This window comes from Oryctolagus cuniculus, chromosome 5 (genome assembly GCF_964237555.1).
Source record: "Oryctolagus cuniculus chromosome 5, mOryCun1.1, whole genome shotgun sequence".
NCBI classification, from domain to species: domain Eukaryota; kingdom Metazoa; phylum Chordata; class Mammalia; order Lagomorpha; family Leporidae; genus Oryctolagus; species Oryctolagus cuniculus.
The window spans coordinates 81,420,633-81,442,746 of NC_091436.1; the positions used below are offsets into that span (position 1 = coordinate 81,420,633).

The following is a 22,114-nucleotide window of genomic DNA, read 5'->3' on the forward strand; positions in this document are numbered from 1 at the left end:
CGGAAGAAGTTATTGAAAGCCTAGGCATAGACTCAGATACGGACTACGGGGGGAAGCTGGGAGAAATCTCTAAGGTCGAAAGCGAAAGTGAAAGCTAGAACAAACAGACTCGGATGCGGACTGTGGGGAGAGGCCAGGAGAAATGAGGGAGGAGTATTGTTGGAGGAAAGCTTGGGGAAATATACCGGGTAGAGAAAAGTGTTAGGGAAATTGAAGCCGCGGGGGGCAGGCCGAGGCGGAAACGAAAGCCACTTTGGGATTCTCAAGTTAGCCCGGGAATAGGGGGCGAAAAGTTGAAACCAGAAGCTGAAACGTAAGCCAGATTGGGATCCGTCTGATTAGCCCGGGGAGCAAAGGACGGGAAGCCAAACCGTGGGGCGGAGACGTATGCTGGGTTGAATTCGCCAGGCTAGCCCGGGGAACTTAGATTGAATGCTAGTGGCGGACACGTAAGCTACGCTGTGTTACTCGCGGAAGCCGCCGCGTGCAGAGAGAGCACGGGGCGTGAATAGATAGGGAACGGGGCTGGTGCGAGGCCGTGGTGCAGACGCGAAGGGCGTGGAGACCGCGGAGCGCGCGAAGCCAAGCCGCGCAAAGCCGGGAAGCTGCGCAGATGAGAGAGACGCGGGCTGAAGCGGCTCAGCCGGAAAGCCGCCGAGAAATAGCCTCGGGGCGGAGCCTGCCAGCAGGGCGAGGCACCGGGATGCCGCAGGGATAAGAGAAACAGAAGTTTAGAAGTAAAGTGAGAGAAATAGGAATGCTGGAAGATAGAAGTAAAATGGGAGAAATAGGAATGCCCGGAGATAGAGAAATAGAGAAATAGAAAGGCCTCCCCTCAACATGGCAATGAGAAAGCTTGGATTCGGTCTGCCTGAATAAGTGAGGCGATGAGCACCTGCAGCGGCTAGCAGCTTATGCGCCGCAGGTCACCGAAGACAGGCACGAATTAACATCAGTAAGGCCTCCCCACAATACCGCAATTAGAAGGCTTGGATTCGGTTTGCCTGATTGTTAGGGCTTGTAAGCCCCTGCAGGCAGAGCAGAGCATGCGCTGCGGGGCACCGAACACAGGCACGCATCAGCGCCTAAAAACCTCCTCATAACATGGCGAAGAGAGGACCCGGATTCGGTTTGCCTGATAGGACTTGTAAGAACCTGTGGCAACTCTAGCAAGTAGAGCAGAGTGTGTGCCGCGGGACACCGAAGACAGGCGTGTATCAACGCCAAAAATAAAAAGAAAGGGGGATCTGTGGGGAGCAACCCGGACTAGACTGAGTTACTGGAATTAAGACTTATTCTATGCATCTGCTCTCCCACAATATGGCACTGGGAGAGAAGTAAACAGCTTCCACACAGCTGCCTCCAGTTCAACCAATTAACTGTAGGACTTGCTCCTGATTGGAGAGCAGCGTACTCGGCGTGTGGGCAGCCGAGTTGGGATTGGCGGAGGAGGACTATAAAGGAGGAGAGAGACGGCATGCACCAGGAACATCTAAGGGGAACATCTAGCTGAAGGAACACCTGTGCAGCCCCCGAGACGAGCCGGCCGGCGGTGTGCCACTCCCCTGCGGAAGTGGGGAATGCGGCCAAGGGGAACTGCCCTTCCACGGAGGTGGAAGGGATAGTAGCCAACCCGGGAAGAACCAGCAGCAAACCCGGGGAGGGCCGAGCAGACGAAAAGAACAGCGCAGGGTCCTGTGTTGCTCCTCCACGAAGAGGGGGAGCGACAAATGTGTAAAAATTTAAAACATTTCCTGGGGGCTGGTGCTGTGTTGCAGCAGGTTAATGACCTGGCCTGAAGTACCAGCATCCTATATGGGCGTCAGTTTGAGACCTGGCTGCTCCACTTCCTATCCAGCTGTCTGCCATGGCCTGGGAAAGCAGTAGAAGATGGCCCAAGTCCTCAGGCCCCTGCACCCACGTGGGAGACCCGGGGGAAGTTCCTGGCTCCTAGCTTCAAATCGGCACAGCTCCGGCCATTGCGGCCAATTGGGGAGTGAATCATCGGATGGAAGACCTCTCCCTCTGCCTCTCCTCTCTCTGTGTAACTCTGACTTTCAAATAAATAAATAAATCTTTAAAAAAAAAATAAAGCATTTCCCCTCAGATCTAGAACTAGACAAGGATGTCCACTTTCACCACTCTTATTCAATATACTATTGAAAGTTTTAGCAAGAGCCAGTTAAGGAGGAGAAAAAAATAAAGGGCATAAAAAATGGAAAAGAAAAAGTCAAAGTATCCATGTTTGCAGAAGACATGATGTTGTATATGGAAAAACCTAAGCACACCACCAAAAAAATGTTAGAATTAATAAACCAATCCAGTAAAGTCACAGGTTCCAAAATAAATGTACAAAATACATAGCTTTTTTGTATGCTAATAATAAACTCACAGAAGAAGAAATCAAGAAATAAATCCAATTCACAATAGCCTCCAAAAAAAATCAAATATTGAGGAATAAATTTAACCCAAGAAGTGAAAGGTCTCTACAATGAAAATTATCAAACATTGATGGAAGAAACCATCAGACACACAAAAAAGAAAACATATTCCTTGCTCATGGATTAAAAGAATCAAATATCATTAAAATGTCTGTATTACCTAAAGCAATCAATCCCTATCAAAATACCAATGACATTCTTTACAGAACTAGAAAAAGCAATCCTCAAATTCATATGAAATCACAAGAGACCCAGATTAGCTAAGGCGATCCTGAACAAGAAAAATCAAGCTGGAGGCATCACACTACCTGATTTCAAAGCATACTACAAAGCTGTAACAATTAAAACAGCATGGTGCTGGCATAAAAACCAATACATAAATCAACAGACAGCCAAGAAATTAATCTACAAACATATAGCCAATTGATTTTTGACAAAGTGCTTAGGCCATACAGTGGAGTAAGTAAAATCTCTTTAAAAATGGTGCTGACAGACACTAGTCTTGTTTGTGTGATCCCTTTGGTTCTTAGTCCTATCATTATGATCAACTGTGAACTGAAATTGATCACTTGGACTAGTGAGATGGCATTGGTACATGCCACCTTGATGGGATTGTATTGGAATCCCCTGGCACATTTCTAACTCCACCATTTGGGGCAAGTCTGATTGAGCATGTCCCAAATTGTACATCTCCTCCCTCTCTTATTCCCACTCATATTTAACAGGGATCACTTTCCAGTTAAATTTAAATACCTAAGAATAAATGTGTGTTAATTACAGAGTTCAACCAATAGTATTAACTAGAACAAAAAAAAACTACTAAAAGGGATAAAGTATTAAACTGTACATCAACAGTCAGGACAAGGGCTGATCAAGTTACTGTTTCTCATAGTGTCCCTTTTACCTCAAAAGGTTTCCTTTTTTGTGGTTGGTTAGTTGTCACTAATCAGGGAAAACATATGATATTTGTCCCTTTGGAACTGGCTTAATTCACTCAGCATGATGTTTTCCAGATTCCTCCATTTTGTTGCAAATGACCGTATTTCATTGTTTTTGACTGCTGTATAATATAGAGTACATGTCCCATAATTTCTTTATCTAGTCTACTGTTGATGGGCATTTGGGTTGGTTCCAGGTCTTAGCTATTGTGAATTGAGCTGCAATAAACATTAAGGTGCAGACTGCTTTTTTGTTTGCCAATTTCATTTCCTTTGGGTAAATTCCAAGGAGTGGGATGGCTGGGTTGTATGGGAGGGTTACATTCAGGTTTCTGAGGAATCTCCAGACTGACTTTCATTGTGGCTTGACCAGTTTGCATTCCCACCAACAGTAGGTTAGTGTCCCTTTTTCCCCACATCCTCTCCAGCATCTATTGTTGGTAGATTTCTGTATGTGAGCCATTCTAACCAGGGTGAGGTGAAACCTCATTGTGGTTTTGATTTGCATTTCCCTGATTGCTAGTGATCTTGAACATTTTTTCATGTGTCTGTTGGCCATTTGGATTTCTTCTTTTGAAAAATGTCTATTGAGGTCCTTGGACCATCTCTTAAGTGGGTTGTTTGTTTTGATGTTGTGGAGTTTCTTGATCTCTTTGTAGATTCTGGTTATTAACCCTTTATCTTCTGCATATTTTGCAAATATTTTTTTCCCATTCTGTTTGAAAAAGGGAGAGAACGATCCAACATGGGAAGTGGGATACACAGCAGACTCATAGAATGGCAGATGTCCTAAACAGCACTTTGGCCTCAGAATCAGCCCTTAAGGCATTCAGATCTGGCTGAAGAGCCCATGAGAGTACTTTAGGCATGGAAAGCCAAGACACTCTGGCAAAAAAAAAAAAAAAAAAAAAAAAAAAAAAAAAAAAAAAAAAACCAACACAACACCTAAATGAAAGATCTCTGCTAGTGAGATCCCAGTAGATAGACCGGGCCACCAAAGAAGGAGGTACCTTTCTCTGAAGGAAAAACAGAATTTCCACTTTGACTATGACCTTGTCTAAATAAGGTTGAAGTCAGCGAATTCAAGAGGCTTCCATTGCCTTGGAAATTCATGACTAGAGCCTAGGGAGATTTCTGATGTAATAAACAAGGGTGTCAAATTGTTAAGTCAACAACAGGAGTCACTGTGTACTTACTCCTCATGTGGGATCTCTGTCCTTAATGTGTTGTCCAATGTGAATTAATGCTATAACTAGTACTGAAACAGTATTTTACACTTTATGTTCTATGGGGGTGCGAACTGTTGAAATCTTTACTTAATATATACTAAATTGATCTTCTGTATATAAAGATAATTGAAAATGAATCTTGATGTGAATGGAATGGGAGAGGGAGCGGGAGATGGGAAGGGTGCAGGTGGGAGTGAAGTTATGGGGGGAAAAAGCCATTGTAATCCATAAACGGTACTTTGGAAATTTTATTTACTAAATAAAAGTTTAAAAAAAGAAATACGAACAAAACTAATAAACGTTCAATTACACTTCATAAAAAAAATTGGTGCTGGCAAAACTGAAAGTATAGGTATAGAACAATGAAACCACATCCCTACCTTTCACCATATATGAAAATGAATTCAATATGCATCAAAGACCTCAATTTAAGCACTGAGACTATGAAGTTGCTGAAAAAAAGCAGAGGAAACACTCCAAGATATTGATGCAGGGGACAACTTCTTGGACAAGATCTCCAAAGCACAGGCTACAAAAGCAAAATTAAACAAATGAGACTAAATTAAACTCAGAAGCATTTGCACAACAAAGGAAACCATCAATAGAGTGAAGAGACATCCCACAGAATTGGAAAAATATTTGCATATCATCTTTCTGACAAAGGATTAATATCCTGGATATATCAGCAACTTAAAAAACTCAACAAAAATAAAAACAATCAACCAGTTGAGAAGTGTACAACAGATTTCAATAGACAGTTCTCAAAAGAAGAAATACAAATGACCAAAAAATATGAAAAAATGCTCAATATCATTAGCCATCAGAGAATGCAAACAAAAAATGCAAATCAAGTCAATGAAATATCACCTCATTCCTGACAGAATGGCTAAAATCCAAAGCATGGAGGTACAAATGCTAGTGAGGATGTGGACAAAGGGGAACACTTCACACTGTTGAAAGGAATGTAAATTAGTGCAGCCATAATGGAAGATAGTGTGGAGATTTCTTCAAAAACTAGAAATAGACTTGCTATATAATCCAGCAATCACACTAATGAGTGTATATTCAAAAGGCTTGAACACAATGTATCAAAGAGACAGTGCACCACCATGTTTGTAGTAGCCAAAATTTAGAACCAACCAAGATGTCCATCACCAGATGAAAAGATAAAGAAAATGTGGCATATATAGCAATGGAATATTATCTAGCTATTAAAATTATATTATTACTATAATAATAAATATTATTCAGGTATTAAAAATACCAACATCTTACCATCTGCAGCAAAATGGGTGCAACCAAGGGAGTCATGTTAAGTAAAATAAGCCAGAACCAGAAACACAAATACTGCATGTTGTTTCTTATAGGTGGGAGGTAAAATTTTAAAAAACAGAGAGAAAAAGAGAGAGAGAGACGGAAGGAAGGAAGGAAGGAAGGAGGGAAGGAAGGGAGGGAGGGAGGGAGGGGAAACAAAAACAAAGAAAGAAAAGAGAGAGAGAGAGGAGGCAGGAAGGCAGGAAGGAAGGAAGGAAAAGAAAGGAAGAAAGAATCTGTATCAGTATTGATGCAAATAAAGTTTTGTAAAACTGTTTTATACCTCTGTCAAATCAATGGTTAAGCTTTAATTATCTGTGATTACTTTAAAATGTACTGTATATGGGTGAGATGGTCATTTTTCCATTCAATTACTGTTTATAGCTATTCTCTATATTCCCACTAAACTAGGGTCTTTTTTGCTTTTTACTTGTTAAACTTCTTATTCGGTGAAGTGTTAAGCCTTTTTACTGTGAATGCAAATATAAAATATGTTATCTCACAAATTATAAAAGGAGAGAGAAGGAAGAAGTGCTGAATGGAGGGAGGGAGGAAGGAAATATCATTATGTTCTTAGAACTGTATCGACAAATTACACTGAATCTGTTAAAAACTAATTAAAATTAAGAATAAATAAATAAATTGTGGAAAGACAATGATTCTCCTGAATTAAAATTGGAATCAACTCTGAGTTTCAACTTTCCATTAGGTTTGATTCCTCTGTTGAGATCTTCAATTGTATGTTCTCTGCTCTGAGTTTGTGTTTGGTAGCAGAACTCAAGAGCATTTGTATTTCCAATGAGGAATAAAACAGGTCTCCAGCCAGCATGCTTTCTTCTGAGTCCTTGCTGACTTCACTAAGATGGTTGTGCTGATGTACATTCAAGTGTGGCTGCTTTCTCCTGATTCTTTGGGTGATCATGCCCTTGGCCTAAACAAGCAAATCATGTGTTTACAGAATCACACATCCATGCCCTCCTCCACAGTCTTTTTTTTTTTTTAAGATTTATTTTTACTTACTTGAAAGACAGAATTAGAGAGAGGTAGAGGCACAGAGAGAGGGAGGTCTTCCATCCATCCACTGGTTTACTCCTCAGATGGCCACCACAGCCAGAGTTGAGCCAATTTGAAGCCAGGAGCCTGGAGCATCTTCTGGATCTCCCACGCAGGTGCAAGGGCCCAAAGACTTGGGCCAACTTCTACTGCTTTCCCAGGCCACAGCAGAGAGCTGGATTGGAAGAGGAGCAGTTGGAACTAGAACTGGCATCCATATGGGATGCTAGCGCTTCAGGCCAGAGCATTAACCCACTGCGCCACAGCACCAGCCCCGTAACTCTGACTTTCAAATAAATGAATAAATCTTTAAAAAAAAAAAAAAAAAAAAAACGGGGCCAGTGCCATGGCTCACTTGGTTAATCCTTTGCCTGCAGAGCCAGCATCCCATATGGGCACCGGGTTCTAGTCCCAGTTGCTCCTCTTCTAGTCCAGCTCTCTACTGTGGCCAGGGAGGGCAGTGGAGGATGGTCCAGGTGCTTGGGCCCTGCACCCGCGTGGGAGAGCAGGAGGAAGCACCTGGCTCCTGGCTTTGGATTGGCATAGCCCCATCCGTGGCGGTTATCTGGGGGGTGAACCAATGGAAAGAAGACCTTTCTCTCTGTCTCTCTCTGTCTCAATCTATCTGAAAAAAAAAAAAAAAGAAAGAAAAGAAAAGAAAAGAAAAGAGAGAAGAAAGAAAAAAGAAAAGAAAAACAGTGTCAATATGCAAATATCAGAAGTTGGCTTAGCTTCTTTTCTTCCAGTGAAACAAAACACATGACCATTCACTTAAGTGAAGTACAGGATTCAACTACCAGTAAAATAGCAATCTGTGCCTATAGGCAAGTAAAAATGATATGCTATCAGGCTTGGCTAGACAAGCATTGTGTGTAAAGGTCAAACCTACAGGAGTATATCTAGAAAACTGTTAACAAAGTCAAGCTTCTGGATTTTCAAAAACTCCCACTGTAAACAGTTCTCAAAAAAGAAATACAAATGACCAAAAATATGAAAAAAAGTGCTCAATATCACTAGCCATCAGGGAAATACAAATCAAAACCATAAAACCACAATGAAATATAACCTCACCCCTGTTAGAATAGCTAAAATCCAAAGCATGGAGATGATGTGGACAAAGGAGATTGCTTATACACTGTTAGTAGTAGTGCAGCAACTGTGGAAAACAGTGTAGAGATTTCTTCAAAATTTAGAAATAGACTTGCCATATGATCCAGCAATCCCACTACTGGCGTATATACCCAAAAGACTTGAATACAATGTATCAAAGAGATAACTACACTGCCATGTTCATAACAGCACTGTTCACAACAGCCAAAATTTGGAGCCAACAAAGTGTCCATTATCAGATGAATGGATAAAGAAAATGTGGTATATATACACAATGAACTCTTACTCAGACATGAAAAGAATGAAATTCTACCATTTGCAGCAAAATTGACACAACTGGAGAGTATCATGTTGAATGAAACAAGTGAGACCCAGAAACACAAATACTACATGTTCTCCTTTTTATGTGGAAGCTAAAATTCAAAAGGTAAACAAAAATAAAGTAAGAGATGTCTTCATGTATCAGTATTGCTGCAAATATGCAAATATAGTTTTGTAAAACTCTGTTCTATATCTCTGTTAAACCAATGGTTAAGAATGTTAGACTATTATAGTTTTAATGTCCTATGATCACTTTAAAATCTACTGTAAATGGGTGAAATGGTCATTTTTCCATTCAATTATTATTTATGGCCATTGTCTATATTCCCAGTAAACAAAGGTCTTTTTTGCTTTTTACTTGTTAAATGTCTTATTCAGCAAAGTATTAGGTCTGTGTACTGTAATATAAATTTATAGTATATTATCTCAAACCACTAAAAAAAGAGAGAAGGAAGGTGGGAGGGCAAGAGCAGGTGAGAGGGAGGAATAGAGGAAGGGAATTGTATCTACAAATCACATTGAATATGTGAAAAACTGATGAAAAATCAAAAAAAATTTTAAGTTCCACTGTAGATGAATAAAAGCCAGGTGCTCTATGTGCATGAGATACCAGGAAGTGTCTAAGCCAGGAAAGAAGCAATAGCATCAGATGTGAGCTTTTAATAAGCAATAAAGGAGGCCGGTGCAGTGGCTCAATAGGCTAATCCTCTGCCTGCGGCGCCGGCACACCAGGTTCTAGTCCCAGTCGGGGCGCAGGATTCTGTCCCGGTTGCTTCTCTTCCAGTCCAGCTCTCTGCTGTGGCCCAGGGGTGCAGTGGAGGATGGCCCAAGTGCTTGGGCCCTGCACCCGCATGGGAGACCAGGAGAAGCACCTGGCTCCTGGCTTCGGATCAGTGCAGGTCGCCAGCCACAGCAGCCATTGGGGGGTGAACCAATGGAAAAGGAAGACCTTTCTCTCTGTCTCTACCTCTCTCACTGTCCACTCTGCCTTTCAAAAAAATCAAAAAAATTTTAAAAAAATAAGCATTCACATTTTGTGCGGAGACGAAGACGGTGTGGTTGTGGCCTTGTTGCCTACCTCGAGCAGTGGTCGGCCTCTCCACGTAGAACTCAGGAGTGGGAGATTCAGAATCGAATCTCTTCTCCCTCCCCCTCCTGGTTACAAATCACTTGAAATTTATAAGTTAGTGGAACTTTGCTTGAGTGAGATTTTTTTGATCTTCAGCTACATTTTTCGGCTTTGTGAAGACCCTAGCATCAAACACAATGGCAAGCAATGTTACCAACAAGACAGATCCTCGCTCCATGAACTCCCGTGTATTCATTGGGAAACTCAACACTCTTGTGGTCAAGAAGTCTGATGTAGAGGCAATCTTCTCGAAGTATGGCAAAATTGTGGGCTGCTCTGTTCACAAGGGCTTTGCCTTTGTTCAGTACGTTAATGAGAGAAATGCCCGAGCTGCAGTAGCAGGAGAGGATGGCAGAATGATTGCTGGCCAGGTTTTAGATATTAATCTGGCTGCAGAGCCAAAAGTGAACCGAGGAAAAGCAGGTGTGAAACGATCTGCAGCGGAGATGTACGGGTCAGTACCAGAACACCCTTCTCCATCCCCTCTACTCAGCTCCTCTTTTGACTTGGACTATGACTTTCAACAGGATTATTATGACAGGATGTACAGCTACCCAGCACGTGTTCCTCCTCCTCCTCCTATTGCTCGGGCTGTAGTGCCCTCTAAACGCCAGCGTGTATCAGGAAACACCTCAAGAAGGGGAAAAAGTTTCAATTCTAAGAGTGGACAACGAGGATCTTCTTCCAAGTCTGGAAAGTTGAAAGGAGATGACCTTCAGGCCATTAAGAAGGAATTGACCCAGATAAAACAAAAAGTGGATTCTCTGCTGGAAAGCCTGGAAAAAATTGAAAAGGAGCAGAGCAAACAAGGAGTAGAGATGAAGAATGATAAGTCAGAAGAGGAGCAGAGCAGCAGCTCCCAGAAGAAAGATGAGACTAATGTGAAGATGGAGTCTGAGGGGGGTGCAGATGACTCTGCTGAGGAGGGGGACCTACTGGATGATGATGATAATGAAGATCGGGGGGATGACCAGCTGGAGTTGATCAAGGATGATGAAAAAGAGGCTGAGGAATGAGAGGTTGACAGAGACAGCGCCAATGGCGAGGATGACTCTTAAGCATATAGTGGGGTTTAGGAATCTTATCCCATTATTTCTTTACCTAGGCGCTTGTCTAAGATCAAAATTTTCACCAGATCCTCTCCCCTAGTATCTTCAGCACATGCTCACTGTTCACCCCATCCTTGTCCTTCCCATGTTCATTAATTCCTATTGCCCTGCGCCTAGTCCCATTTTCACTTCCTTTGATGCTCCTAGTAGTTTTGTTAAGTCTTGCCCTGTAATTTTTGCTTTTAATTTTGATACCTCTTTATGACTTAACAATAAAAAGGATGTATGGTTTTTTTTTAAAAAAAAATAAGCATTCAAGGAATGAGGGAGTCAAAGCAAGAGGTGCATAGCAGAGTAGAGAGAAAAGCAAAATCTAAGTCATATTTAAAAGGTAGAATTGACTGGAATTAGTGACCAAAGGAGAGATGGACAAAACAAAGAAATGGAGACTAAAGGTTTTTATCTTAGAGAACCTGGTGGGTAACAGTACCACCACTATCAATAAGGTATATACAACTGATGGTTAGGTAAGGAAAACAGAGTAAAACATGTTTAAGTTCAGTTTGAGGTAGTTATTTGTGGCTCTGATATTAAAAGAAAACAATAAACAGAGGTACAACTGAACAAGTAAATCAAAAGGATGTGAACATTCATAAATGGTCAAAGTACCAGCGTCCAAAATTTACTTCTCTTTCTTCTCCATGTAAACCAGGATGAAAAATCATTCATTTAAGTGAATTATAGGGCTAGCCTAACAGTGAAACACCACTCTGTGCCTACAAAACAACAAAAACAACATTACACAGATATTTCCAAAAACTCAAACATGGGCTATTAAATGCAAATTGCTTTGTCTTTCCTGTGGCATCCTAATATTCAGTCAAAAAATACTTTACGTTGTAGGTGGTCAAAAAAAAAAAAACTGAAATTAAATGATAAGCTTTCTTTTCTTCTGTCTTTTGTTAGTAGTTCACCCAAAGAGCCTAACAACTCAAGTTTTCCTAATCTAAAAGAATTCATTATAGCCTACCAACAAACTCATAATAAAAGCCTAAAACTTAAAATTAAAATGGGAATGCAGTAACCCTAAGTAAGAGATGAATATAAATCAGCATTAGGCTTTTATTAGTCCTTTGTTGAAAATACAGGACTATTATGACAGGGACTTGAAGCAGGAGAGTTAAGATGAAAGTAGCAGAATCACCAGTGGTAAGGGGCAGGGATACACAGTATTTCTCTCCTGTCTGAGCGTTTAGTCCCATCATTCATTTCATATCCCCAGGACTCATTAATGAATGAAATGGAGATACCCAAAGGATACAGTGAAATTCTTCAGCAGAAATTAAATAGGGAAAATGACAGGGTATGGAATACAAATTCTTTCCAGTAGTACGTTAGGTTCCTAGAACTACACCAGACATGGCTGGTCCCATACTTTCAAAAAAAATGCCTTAAGAAAGTCGTGTATTAAAAACAAAGTTTTCAATTACATTATTTTAATTCCTTTATACTTACCCATTACCAGAAATAATGAAAGCTTAAATATGGCTGGTGTATATTCACACAATCATGAATTAAAGAGTTAGGAGAAGCCTGAATTTGGACTACAATTGATTCTCCAGTCTATAGTGACTTAAAGGATATGGTTCCTTTAAAAAGTAGCTACGTGTAGTTGCAAGCATCTGAGGCAGCAATGGGAGAGGAAAATGAAAATCAACTGAGTCTGAATAACAACACTGGCCTCCCCTGCCCAAGGCACAGCTTACAGGGTTACCCACACTGCTCCCTGGTAAGCTAGAAAAGACAGGGCATCCATCCCCTAGGGTTGTCATAACAAATTATCACCAACTAGGTGGCTTAAAACAGTAGAAATGCATCCTCTCCTGGATGTTTCCCAAGAAGAAAAGGCAAAGCTGAGAGAAGAGACTTAAAGGATAAGAACACAATAGGATGCTTAACACAACTTTGAATCCAAAAATTAACACCAAACTATGTAAACACCGACAGTTCCATATCAAACTCTTTCTACATGTAGAAGTAGAAAAAGTAGACATGGAAGAGGCATACATTAATAGCCCACTGGGACTCATATGCCTTAAATCCTGATGAAACAATGCTGCAATATATAAAGGAAAATTTTGAAGAGGAAACTTGTTGGACTTGGAATTTTACTAAAATTTCAATCACGCTTAACCATTATTTTGTGTGTTTACCTCAAAACTTCTATTTATTTGAGAACAGTGGAACTTAAAATCTTAATGTCCCCTAGGAGATTCATTCATGCAACCAACACTTTTGAACACACATTTCTAGGAACTAGGGATATACAAGAGACTAAGATAAAGTAATCCTCTGGGCTCAACTGTTGATTACATGAAAAGAATAAACATAGAAGCAAATAAGGAAATCATTTAGAATGGCAAATGTTATCAAAGAAATATGAGGGAGGAATGGAGGAGAAAGTACATTTTAGGCTGAGATGTGGGGCTTATGATATTTGAACTGAGAAGTAAATGATGCAAAGAATCTAACAAAAAGCACTCCAGAAAGAAAGTACAAGTACAAGGTCCTGAAATAGGAGAGAGCTGATGAGCTCTGTGCAGTAGATTCCCACAGAGAAGATTAAAGGCACACGGGCAAGTCTGTTCTCAAGTTCAGGGAAACCAATCTAGTCAGAAGCGAAAATGAAAATGGCTTCATAGAAAAGTAGGGTTGGCATCATGAGCTTCAAGAGAAAGAAAGAAGTATACCGGTTCACAGACTTGTCCATAATAGAAGAAATCAAAACCATTAAAAACACTAACCCGACTCAGCACTTGCAGGTCCTAGAAGTGTTGATCACTCTAGTAGCAACTTGGTGCAAAGACACCTAAACTCCCTGGGAGGAGAAGCTTCTGTGATTCAGGCTAAACTGCTTAAAGGAAGAGTCCCCAGATAACCACGGATTAAATCAAATCCTCTTTCCTGTAACAATCCAGAAGTGTGCAATTTAGGGTAAATCTGGGAATTCTACCATCCTATAAAATGCCTTCCCTAATTGAGTGTGAGGTAGCAGCTCTGATTTTCACTGTAAGGAAGTTTACAAGAAAATGGAAAGCAACCAATTTCCTTTTTAAGGGCATAATACAGAAGTAAAACAAACTCCTTGGGGCTGGTGCCGTGGCTCACTTGGTTAATCCTTCACCTGCAGCACCAGCATCCCATATGGGCACTGGGTTCTAGTCCTAGTTGCTCCTCTTCCAGTCCAGCTCTCTGCTATGGCCCGGGAATGCAGTGGAGGATGGCCCAAGTGCTTGAGCCCTCCACCCGCATGGGAGACCAGGAGGAAGAACCTGGCTCCTGGCTTCGGATCGGCACAGCTTCTGCTGTAGCAGCCATTTGGGGAGTGAACCAACGGAAGGAAAACCTTTCTCTCTGTCTCTCTCTCTCACTGTCTATGACTCTACCTGTCAAATAAATAAAGAAAGAAAGCAAACAAACTCCTCTCACCCACATTGTGCCCAAAAAGTAATCACATGATCATATTTAGGTACAAGGGATTTAGGAAATGGGATTATTGCTAGACAGCCTTTGGCAAGCTTCAAATGGATGCTGGAGGGCAATTAGTGGTTTTTGATAAAAATTAGGAAGTTTTTTTTTTTTTTTTTTTTAAATACATCACATCATATTCTTAACTAGGGGAAGATTTATAGGTGCACTGTCCCCAAAGCAAAGCACTATCTCAACTCCTGACAATGGTCATCCACCAAAAAAAATGAGTATGGGGAGAATGGGAACAATAGTACTGACCACAGAGTATAGATTACAATGAATCTCTGAGAAAATCTTGGGCTGGTCAGGAATACACAGTGAAGTGGGAACAAAGGTCTATGTAAGATCAAATGGAATCTCCAAGTCCGGGTGTAGAAATCAGAAGGTCTGGGTTTTCAAGCATCTAGTCCACAGTGCTAAACTATGGCTATTATTTTTGTTAATCATTGTTGTCTTTAGACAGAGAATATTCTGGGTAATTCCACTGATATCAATTAAAATAGTTTGTTTAATTAAATATATTCAATTCTTGAGAACAGATTGAGGGAGTTTGCATATTGTATTCAGGCAGAGAGGAATGCTGAGTAAGCTAAATCTATTTGTTCCTGAGTTTTACCTAGGGAGACACGAGAGATCTGTAATTGAATTACTGGATAGCACATTACAGGTCCTACTGTTTCCATATCTTGCCTTAAAATTTATTTTTTTCTTTTTTTAAATTTTATTTAAGGTATGCAAGTTTCATGTATTTCATATGTACAGATTTAGGAACATAGTGATACTTCCACCTTACCGTCTCTCCCGCCCACATATTTCTCTGGATTTTGGCTTTGTTTTCACAGCAGTCCTTTTAGAAACACTGTAATCAAACTGAATGTCCTACTACATTGGTCCAAAGGTCATTAAAATCAGCAGTTGGTCATGAGCTAACATTTTATTCATATCCAACATTCTAGAAAAACACCACACATCAAAAAAAAAAAAACCTTAGAGTGAAATATTTAATTTAAGTTATATTATCCCTAGCTCTCTATTTTAATGTGTAAGTGCACTGGTAACTGATGCTATAACTTATTTCAGCTCTATTCCTCGGTAAAGTGTAACATATTCATCATGCTGAAACACTTAAGTTACAGGCAGTTTACTCACATTAGATCCCATTAGCAATTACACTAGTGTTCAAAATACATTACCTCATTTGTCTCATAGCCCATATAGTTTTTTACATAATGAATTAGACCAATTAGTCTCACATGACAGAAGGAAATCTTAAATAACACTGTCCTTACTTTAAAGACAAGCTTGACTGAAGTGCAATGAAAGAAAACATAAAATTAATTTGTTTTGTAACATAGCAAAAAGATTTTGATAACCAAACCACAGTCTAAACAGTTTTGTTCATTATTGGCCATTGGAAAAAACAAAAATAGCAAAAGGAAGGACAACGTCTCACTCAATTTGGTTTTTGCAGGATATAACTTCATTATGCACATAAGCAAGAGCCATGTTAAATGTCCAAATCAACTTGCTTATAGACTTTCCAACTGAGGCCATTATTGTCCCCTGGGTAAAACCTAGGTGACTGTAATAAGCCAAGAAATTTACAGCTATTGTGTTGATCATTAGTTAGAGATTTTTGGAAGCACAAAGTCAACCCTCTATTCATGTGTTTATTTTGCCAATAAAGAGTTGTTTCTTAGTGTCTTTCCTACTCCCTTCAAATTACTCTTTCCAACAAGAAATTCAATTTCCTATCTATTGTTAGTATCTCTGTCTTCAAACTTTAGAGAGAATCATAAAGCACACAGGATTGATAGGCATCACCTAACAATGGGGATATTTTACCCTGAGGGTACAAATCCTAAAGGTTCCCAGCACTTCATCTGTGCACTCCACAACTCTCTAAGGGTCCTCTGCCTTAGTACTCATCAGCACAGTAATTATCTGTCATCTTAGTAGAGCATAATTGCTTTGCTCATTGTTCTATCAAGGACTTTTTTTTAAGATTTATTTATTTATTTGAAAGGTGGAGTTACAGAGAGAGAGAGAAACAGAGAGAGACTAGGGAGTCTTCCATCTGCTGAGTCAATCCCCAAATGACCACAATGGCCAAGGCTGGGCCAGACTGAAGCAAGGACCTAGGAGCTTTATCCGGGTCTCCCTTATGGGTGCTGGAGCCCAAACACTTGAGCCATCTTCCGCTGCTTTCCCAGCTGCAGTAGCAGGGAGCTGCATCAGAAGTGGAGTGTCTGGGACTTGAATCCACACCACATGAGATGCTGGTGCTGTAGGCTTAATTCGCTATGCTACATCACTGGACCCAAGGACTGGCTTTGCAAGAAAATGACTGTGGACTGGTTAGTTAGCTTGGAGTGCTCCCCAATCATTTAAGGACATCATAAATTATGTTGCCGAGGAAGTCAACAGAAGATGCAAATTTGGTAGCAAATCAGTTCCTAAAAATACACTCAGGAACCTAGAGCCAAAATTTGACCTAATCACTCCTCGTTAATCAAGATGACTCTTAATATATCTTTTTTAATGTCACAGTAGTTAAGACAATTTAGTACTACAGGGGAGAGTGAAATAAGGATTCTTGGTCAACAGAGAAAGAGGTTTTCAAAAAACACTTACACTGTAACACTGAATATCCCCTTTCATATTGACTCCAGTGTTTGCTATTCAGAATTGAATTAAAAGACTAACTAACTTTCCATGTTAATGTTTCTTTTTCTCAATTCTCATGGTTCCACATAAGTTCTCATACTTGGTGGGCAACTTGGAGAATCTTATACTGCTGACTTATGCAAAATAGACATGCTAATTCTGAATCTGCATCCTTAAAAAGACCCCTCAATAGTGCCTTAAAAGCTCAAAAATGTCCCAGTTGTACCAAATGAAAAAATGCAGAAGGTCCTCTACACAGGTGATTCATTTCAGTTAGCCTTTTCATAACACAACAAATTTCTGGTATTTTTAAATAAACTCTTGGCTGTTTTGCTAAGTTACATCTGAAGATCTCTAGAATTACATGAAACAACCCCCTTCCCCATAGTCTCTGCAGTCTATATTTCTATGCATCCAAAGTATATTTTTAAATTATATCAGAAATTATCACCTAAAGTGACAACTCACACTCTTAGGGAGAGAAATGATTCAACTTGATCCAAGATGTGAAATATGGTATTGTGGATCTTTAACTCAGGAAAGGGTTTGGCTATTTGGATATTGTTCAGATTAACCATATGTTTCCTCAAGAGAATTTCTAACTTTGTCTAATTGATCTCCAAGCAGGACTCAGTCCTTTTTATGTTTAAGACCCTCCTTGGCACAAAGGGGTCTGTGGCTCTCATCTGTCCTCAATAAGTGACTCACAGTATGTGGCCCAAAGTCTCACAACAAGGCTGACTTAAAGATGCAAGCAGGGGCTGCTTTCTCTCAGTCAAGGTCCATTGGTCATCAGAAATTGTAGATCTGAATTACTACTCTCAAACTTTTTCCAAACATGTATCCCATTATTATTTTTTAAATTATAAAATCCCATTGGCTTCCTTGCTTTCTGTGATAGCACTCAAAAACAAAACATAGTTACCTAAGTCTCTGATTACTCAAATACAAGGTTCCCCTATGTAGTAACTTAGCATTTGTATATTTGGACAGCATAGGCTAAAAATATTTTAAGTTTTAAGACATTCACACTTCAAGTACTCTCTCCTATCATTTCCAAGCCCAAGAGACTTGCAGTGATATATTTATGGCATTTGAGTCATTATCATGACTCTAGGCCCTCCAATAAGAATCTTCAATCTCTCCTGGGGTTTAATTATTCATTTTTTCAGTCCCAGGAGTAACCTGTTCCCAGAGAGAGCCTGTATCTCTAACCTAGACAGGAAGAACTACAATAATAACAATGTACGTTTATAGAATGGTCATTACATGCCAATCACTGTGCCATGAAATTTATGTACAATAGTTTATTTAATCCTCACAATCTCTAAAATATATCATTTATCTGGATTGGAACCAAGGATCCTAAATGAGAATTCCAATCTATCTCTGACACTGGTGCTCACATCACTGCAGGATGTCGGTTAAGGATGAAAAATAAGTTCCTCTTTTTCATTCTCTCTCTCTGAAGTATACCTGCCCATCTTCTATCAGAAATCCACACAAGATTCTGACAGATAAATACTGCTTCTGCTCCACATGTTTTGAAGCCTGGAAAAAAGCCTCCTTGAAAATTACAAAATCTTAACACCGAAACTAACCTTAGAGTTTTCTCCAAAGATTAACTAATACTAACTACTTTGGGTTTTTTTAATTCTTGATTTTAAGTAGTTCTTTATTAGCAGAGCAAGATTCAGAAGTTGTAATCCAATTTCAAATAAAAATGGTTATTCTTTTCCTCTTACCTCACACAGGTGCCACACAACTTTAAATACTTTTCCTTTTTGAATTATTTAGAGCAGTGAAGGCCACAAGGGCCACTGTAACAAATAAATTCAACATTTTATGGGCTCTCCAAATTCATCATTCGCCATTAGTCCAACATGGGTATTTCTTGATGGCCAATGTCTTTTCTGTAGAGTGACTTAGGAACCAAGGCTGCTGTGAGGCTAATGGTTTCATTTTCTGAGATTTCAGTGTCCTCTGCTTCTAGCAAGTAGAATGAGACAGACAAGATAATTCTGCACTTACATATAGAAGACAGGCCTAAACACACTAACATCGTCCTGGTGAAAACTGGTCATCATGTGGCAACACCTGGATGTCAAAGTGGTTGGAAACTGTATCATTTCCTATTTTTAAGAGTTCAGGGAAGAATTATTTTCTTATCTTTTATTATTAGGGAAGGATAGTTTCCCTCCAGGAGTAAGTTCAAAAAGCCATAGAGAAGACAAGAGATAGAGATACCAATGATGGAGTCTACTTTCAGGCCAATGGGGCAGAGCAGACATTCCTCAGCCAATGGGGAGGACACTACACAGCAATTAAATTGACCAGGATTTCTTAGTGCTGCTGTAAAAATTCCTAGCCTCTTGAGGTGAGGAAACAGATAAGCTCTGAAGATAGAAAATGTTTGCCTTCACTTCTCTAGGAAACATTATCACATACATCAAAATTGGATCTATAGCCTTGTTTCCCTAATTGCTCTGTTTCAAAGGATAATGAAATTTTTCTTATCTCTGGAGAAGCCAGTTACATCCCAAGATAGGCACTAAGTTAGCACTGAGAATGGGAGCATTACTTTCTAAATATTTACAAGTCAAAAGAGATATGGACTAGACTTTAGGGACATCTCCAGTTGGAGACAAATGGAGTTACCTGGCTTCTAGAGACATTTTATTTACATAACAAAGGGTTGGAATTAGACCTCAAACTCCTGAAACCTCCAAGAAGGCACTTTTAGGAGGGAAGGAACAGCTTCCTCTTTGTCTTTTATAAACAAAGAAATATCTTTTTTTCCCCCATTTCTCACCTATACAATGTCTGGCTGCTCTCACGGTTAATTTGATGTGGTTTCCATCACTGCCTCCTGGGAATAAGGACTGAGGGAAGTGGGTAAAGGCATTTATTATTTACTATGTGATAGTTCCTAAGAAAGCTGTTGCTGATCCACAGCATTTCCTGTGTACATTTGTGGTTAAGTTTATAAAGAAAAATATCAGGGGGCGGCACGGTGGCAAGGTGGGTAAAGCCACCGCCTGCAGTTCTGGCATCCCATATAGGCACCAGTTCAAGCTCTGGCTGCTCCACTTCTGATCTAGCTCTCTGCTATGGCCTGGGAAAACAGTAAAAAGATGGCCCACATCCCTGGGCCCATCGGAGACTCGGAAGAAGCTCCCGGCTTCAGATTGGCACAGCTCCAGCCTTTGCAGCCAATTGGGGAGCGAACCAGCGGATAGAAGACCTTCTTTTCTCCCTCTCTCACTCTCTCTCTCTCTCTCTCTGACTGTCTGACTCTCTTCTCTCTGTGTTGTAATTCTTTCAAATAAATAAATAAATCTTTTTTAAAAAAAGAAGAATATTAAAACAACCACAAACTAAATTTATAAAGATGAATATTAAAACAATCACAAACTAAACTAAAGGCAATGATAAGTAACCTTTCCTGATTGTATAACTTTTACTAACTTTGGTCATATTTCCAGGGCAACTAATGCTGGGTGAAGTATCCTCTTCTTATGGGAAGTTTTGAATAGGCAATAAATGCAGACTGTACATGAGCTAAGTATTACATCACAATAGTCAAACACAAACTGAGGCTGCTGCCAACAACAACAAAAATGAGCTTGGAAAGTTCCTCAGCCTTTTTGGAGACTTCAGATGACATCACTGCCTCCCAGTTTGGTTGCAACTTTATGGGAAACCCCAAGCCAGAAACCACCCAGCTAAGTCTCTACTGAACCCCTAATTCTCCAAAATTGTGTGAGATAATACACACTTCCTATTCTAAACTGCTGAATCTAGGAGTTATTTGTTACACAGAATTATCTATTATCTGCATATAAAATGGTTCTGTGGACTATATGACACGATAAAAGCTCAGTAAATAATATTTACTAGTCAACAACAAATATGCTACTTCTCTTCTAATTAGGATACTCTTCCTTCCATGACATCATCTTTCATGAGTCCCTGAAAGCCAGGAGATAATGTATCAGATGCAGTATTAAAAACAATAATGACTCAGAATATACGTAACTAATAAAAAGAATGATACTATATATGCAGGAAAACCAAGAAATGTCAAGCAAGATAAAATGTTTTAAGTATTCATTCATTCACTATATATAAAATATTATTTTAAAATCATTCATTCATTATATATAAAATAGTCATTGAATAGGTGAATATTCGCCTAACGAATAACGATCATCTTCTAGTTTATGACTACTTCACTGCTGACAATGGAAAAAACAAGAAAGCTGACTGATATCTGTCTTCTACTCAGAATTCCACACCTATTAAAATTGTATTTCACAAATGAAAGCAAAATAAAAACATTTCCAGACAATAAAAAAGAAACTGAGAAAAAAAGACTAGCAAATGTTAAACATGGGAAATTTCAATATGTGTACTTCAAGTATAAGAAAAACAATCAAAAACGCAGGCTCTAAGAAGCAAGAATGAGTGAAAAGACAAAAAAGAAATATTTAGAAAAAAAAGAGACCGAAAACATGATCTTCAAAAATATATTTTGCTAAATGTAAAAGAGATAGCATTAAAATACACAACAGTAACATCTGCCAAGAAGAGGCAAATGAAATTAAAGTAATCTAAGTTGCTTTGTTTTGTCAAATTTAGATATTGGGAAGTGAAGAATGCTTATTGTAATTTCTAAGATAATTACTTAAAATAACAGAAACTGCATAAATTTCAGTCACATGATGAAATGGAAGAACCAAAAATCAGCTCAAAGGAATGCAAGAAAAAAATGAAATATTCAACAATGGGACAAATGGAAAACAAAAACTTGGATTTCAGTTTCAATATATAAGTATAATTATATGAAATAAAAATGGACTAAATTCTTCAGGTAAAAACATGATATCAGAATGTGGGAAAAAATCACAATCTAATTATATAAGCTCTTTACAACAAACATTTTTAAAAAACTGAAAAATCACAAAAGCCTAAAATGTTTGAAAATAAAGACAGTTACAGAATACAAGTATCAGAAAATAAAGCTCAGGTACCTATATTAGTACAAGAAAAATATTCATTAAGACAAAATGTTTTGTTAGAGATAGAGCTACTTCATATGATTGAAAAATTATTCAACAAAAAGATACATTCTAGAGTATGTGTACCTCTCTCAGGGTGCAAAGAAGACATTATGGGAACACACAGGGATGTGGTAGCCACCTAGGAGCCAAGAGAAGAGTGAAGCCTATTTTGTCAGCACTTGATCTTGGACATTCCAACATTTAGAAGTATGAGAAATAAAATTCTGTTGTTTAAGCCAACTAGTCTGTGGTATTTTGTAATGGCAGCC

General features: G+C 39.3%; 1 protein-coding gene across 1 annotated transcript; it reads left to right on the top strand.

The window, feature by feature from the left end:
- Positions 1-9,435: 9,435 nt before the first annotated feature.
- Positions 9,436-10,891, top strand: LOC100344160 (heterogeneous nuclear ribonucleoprotein C-like). Its single transcript, XM_070074639.1, has 2 exons — positions 9,436-9,989; positions 10,029-10,891. The coding sequence occupies exons 1-2, from the start codon at positions 9,673-9,675 to the stop codon at positions 10,549-10,551; spliced, it is 840 nt and encodes a 279-aa protein (XP_069930740.1). The 5' UTR covers positions 9,436-9,672; the 3' UTR covers positions 10,552-10,891.
- Positions 10,892-22,114: the final 11,223 nt, after the last annotated feature.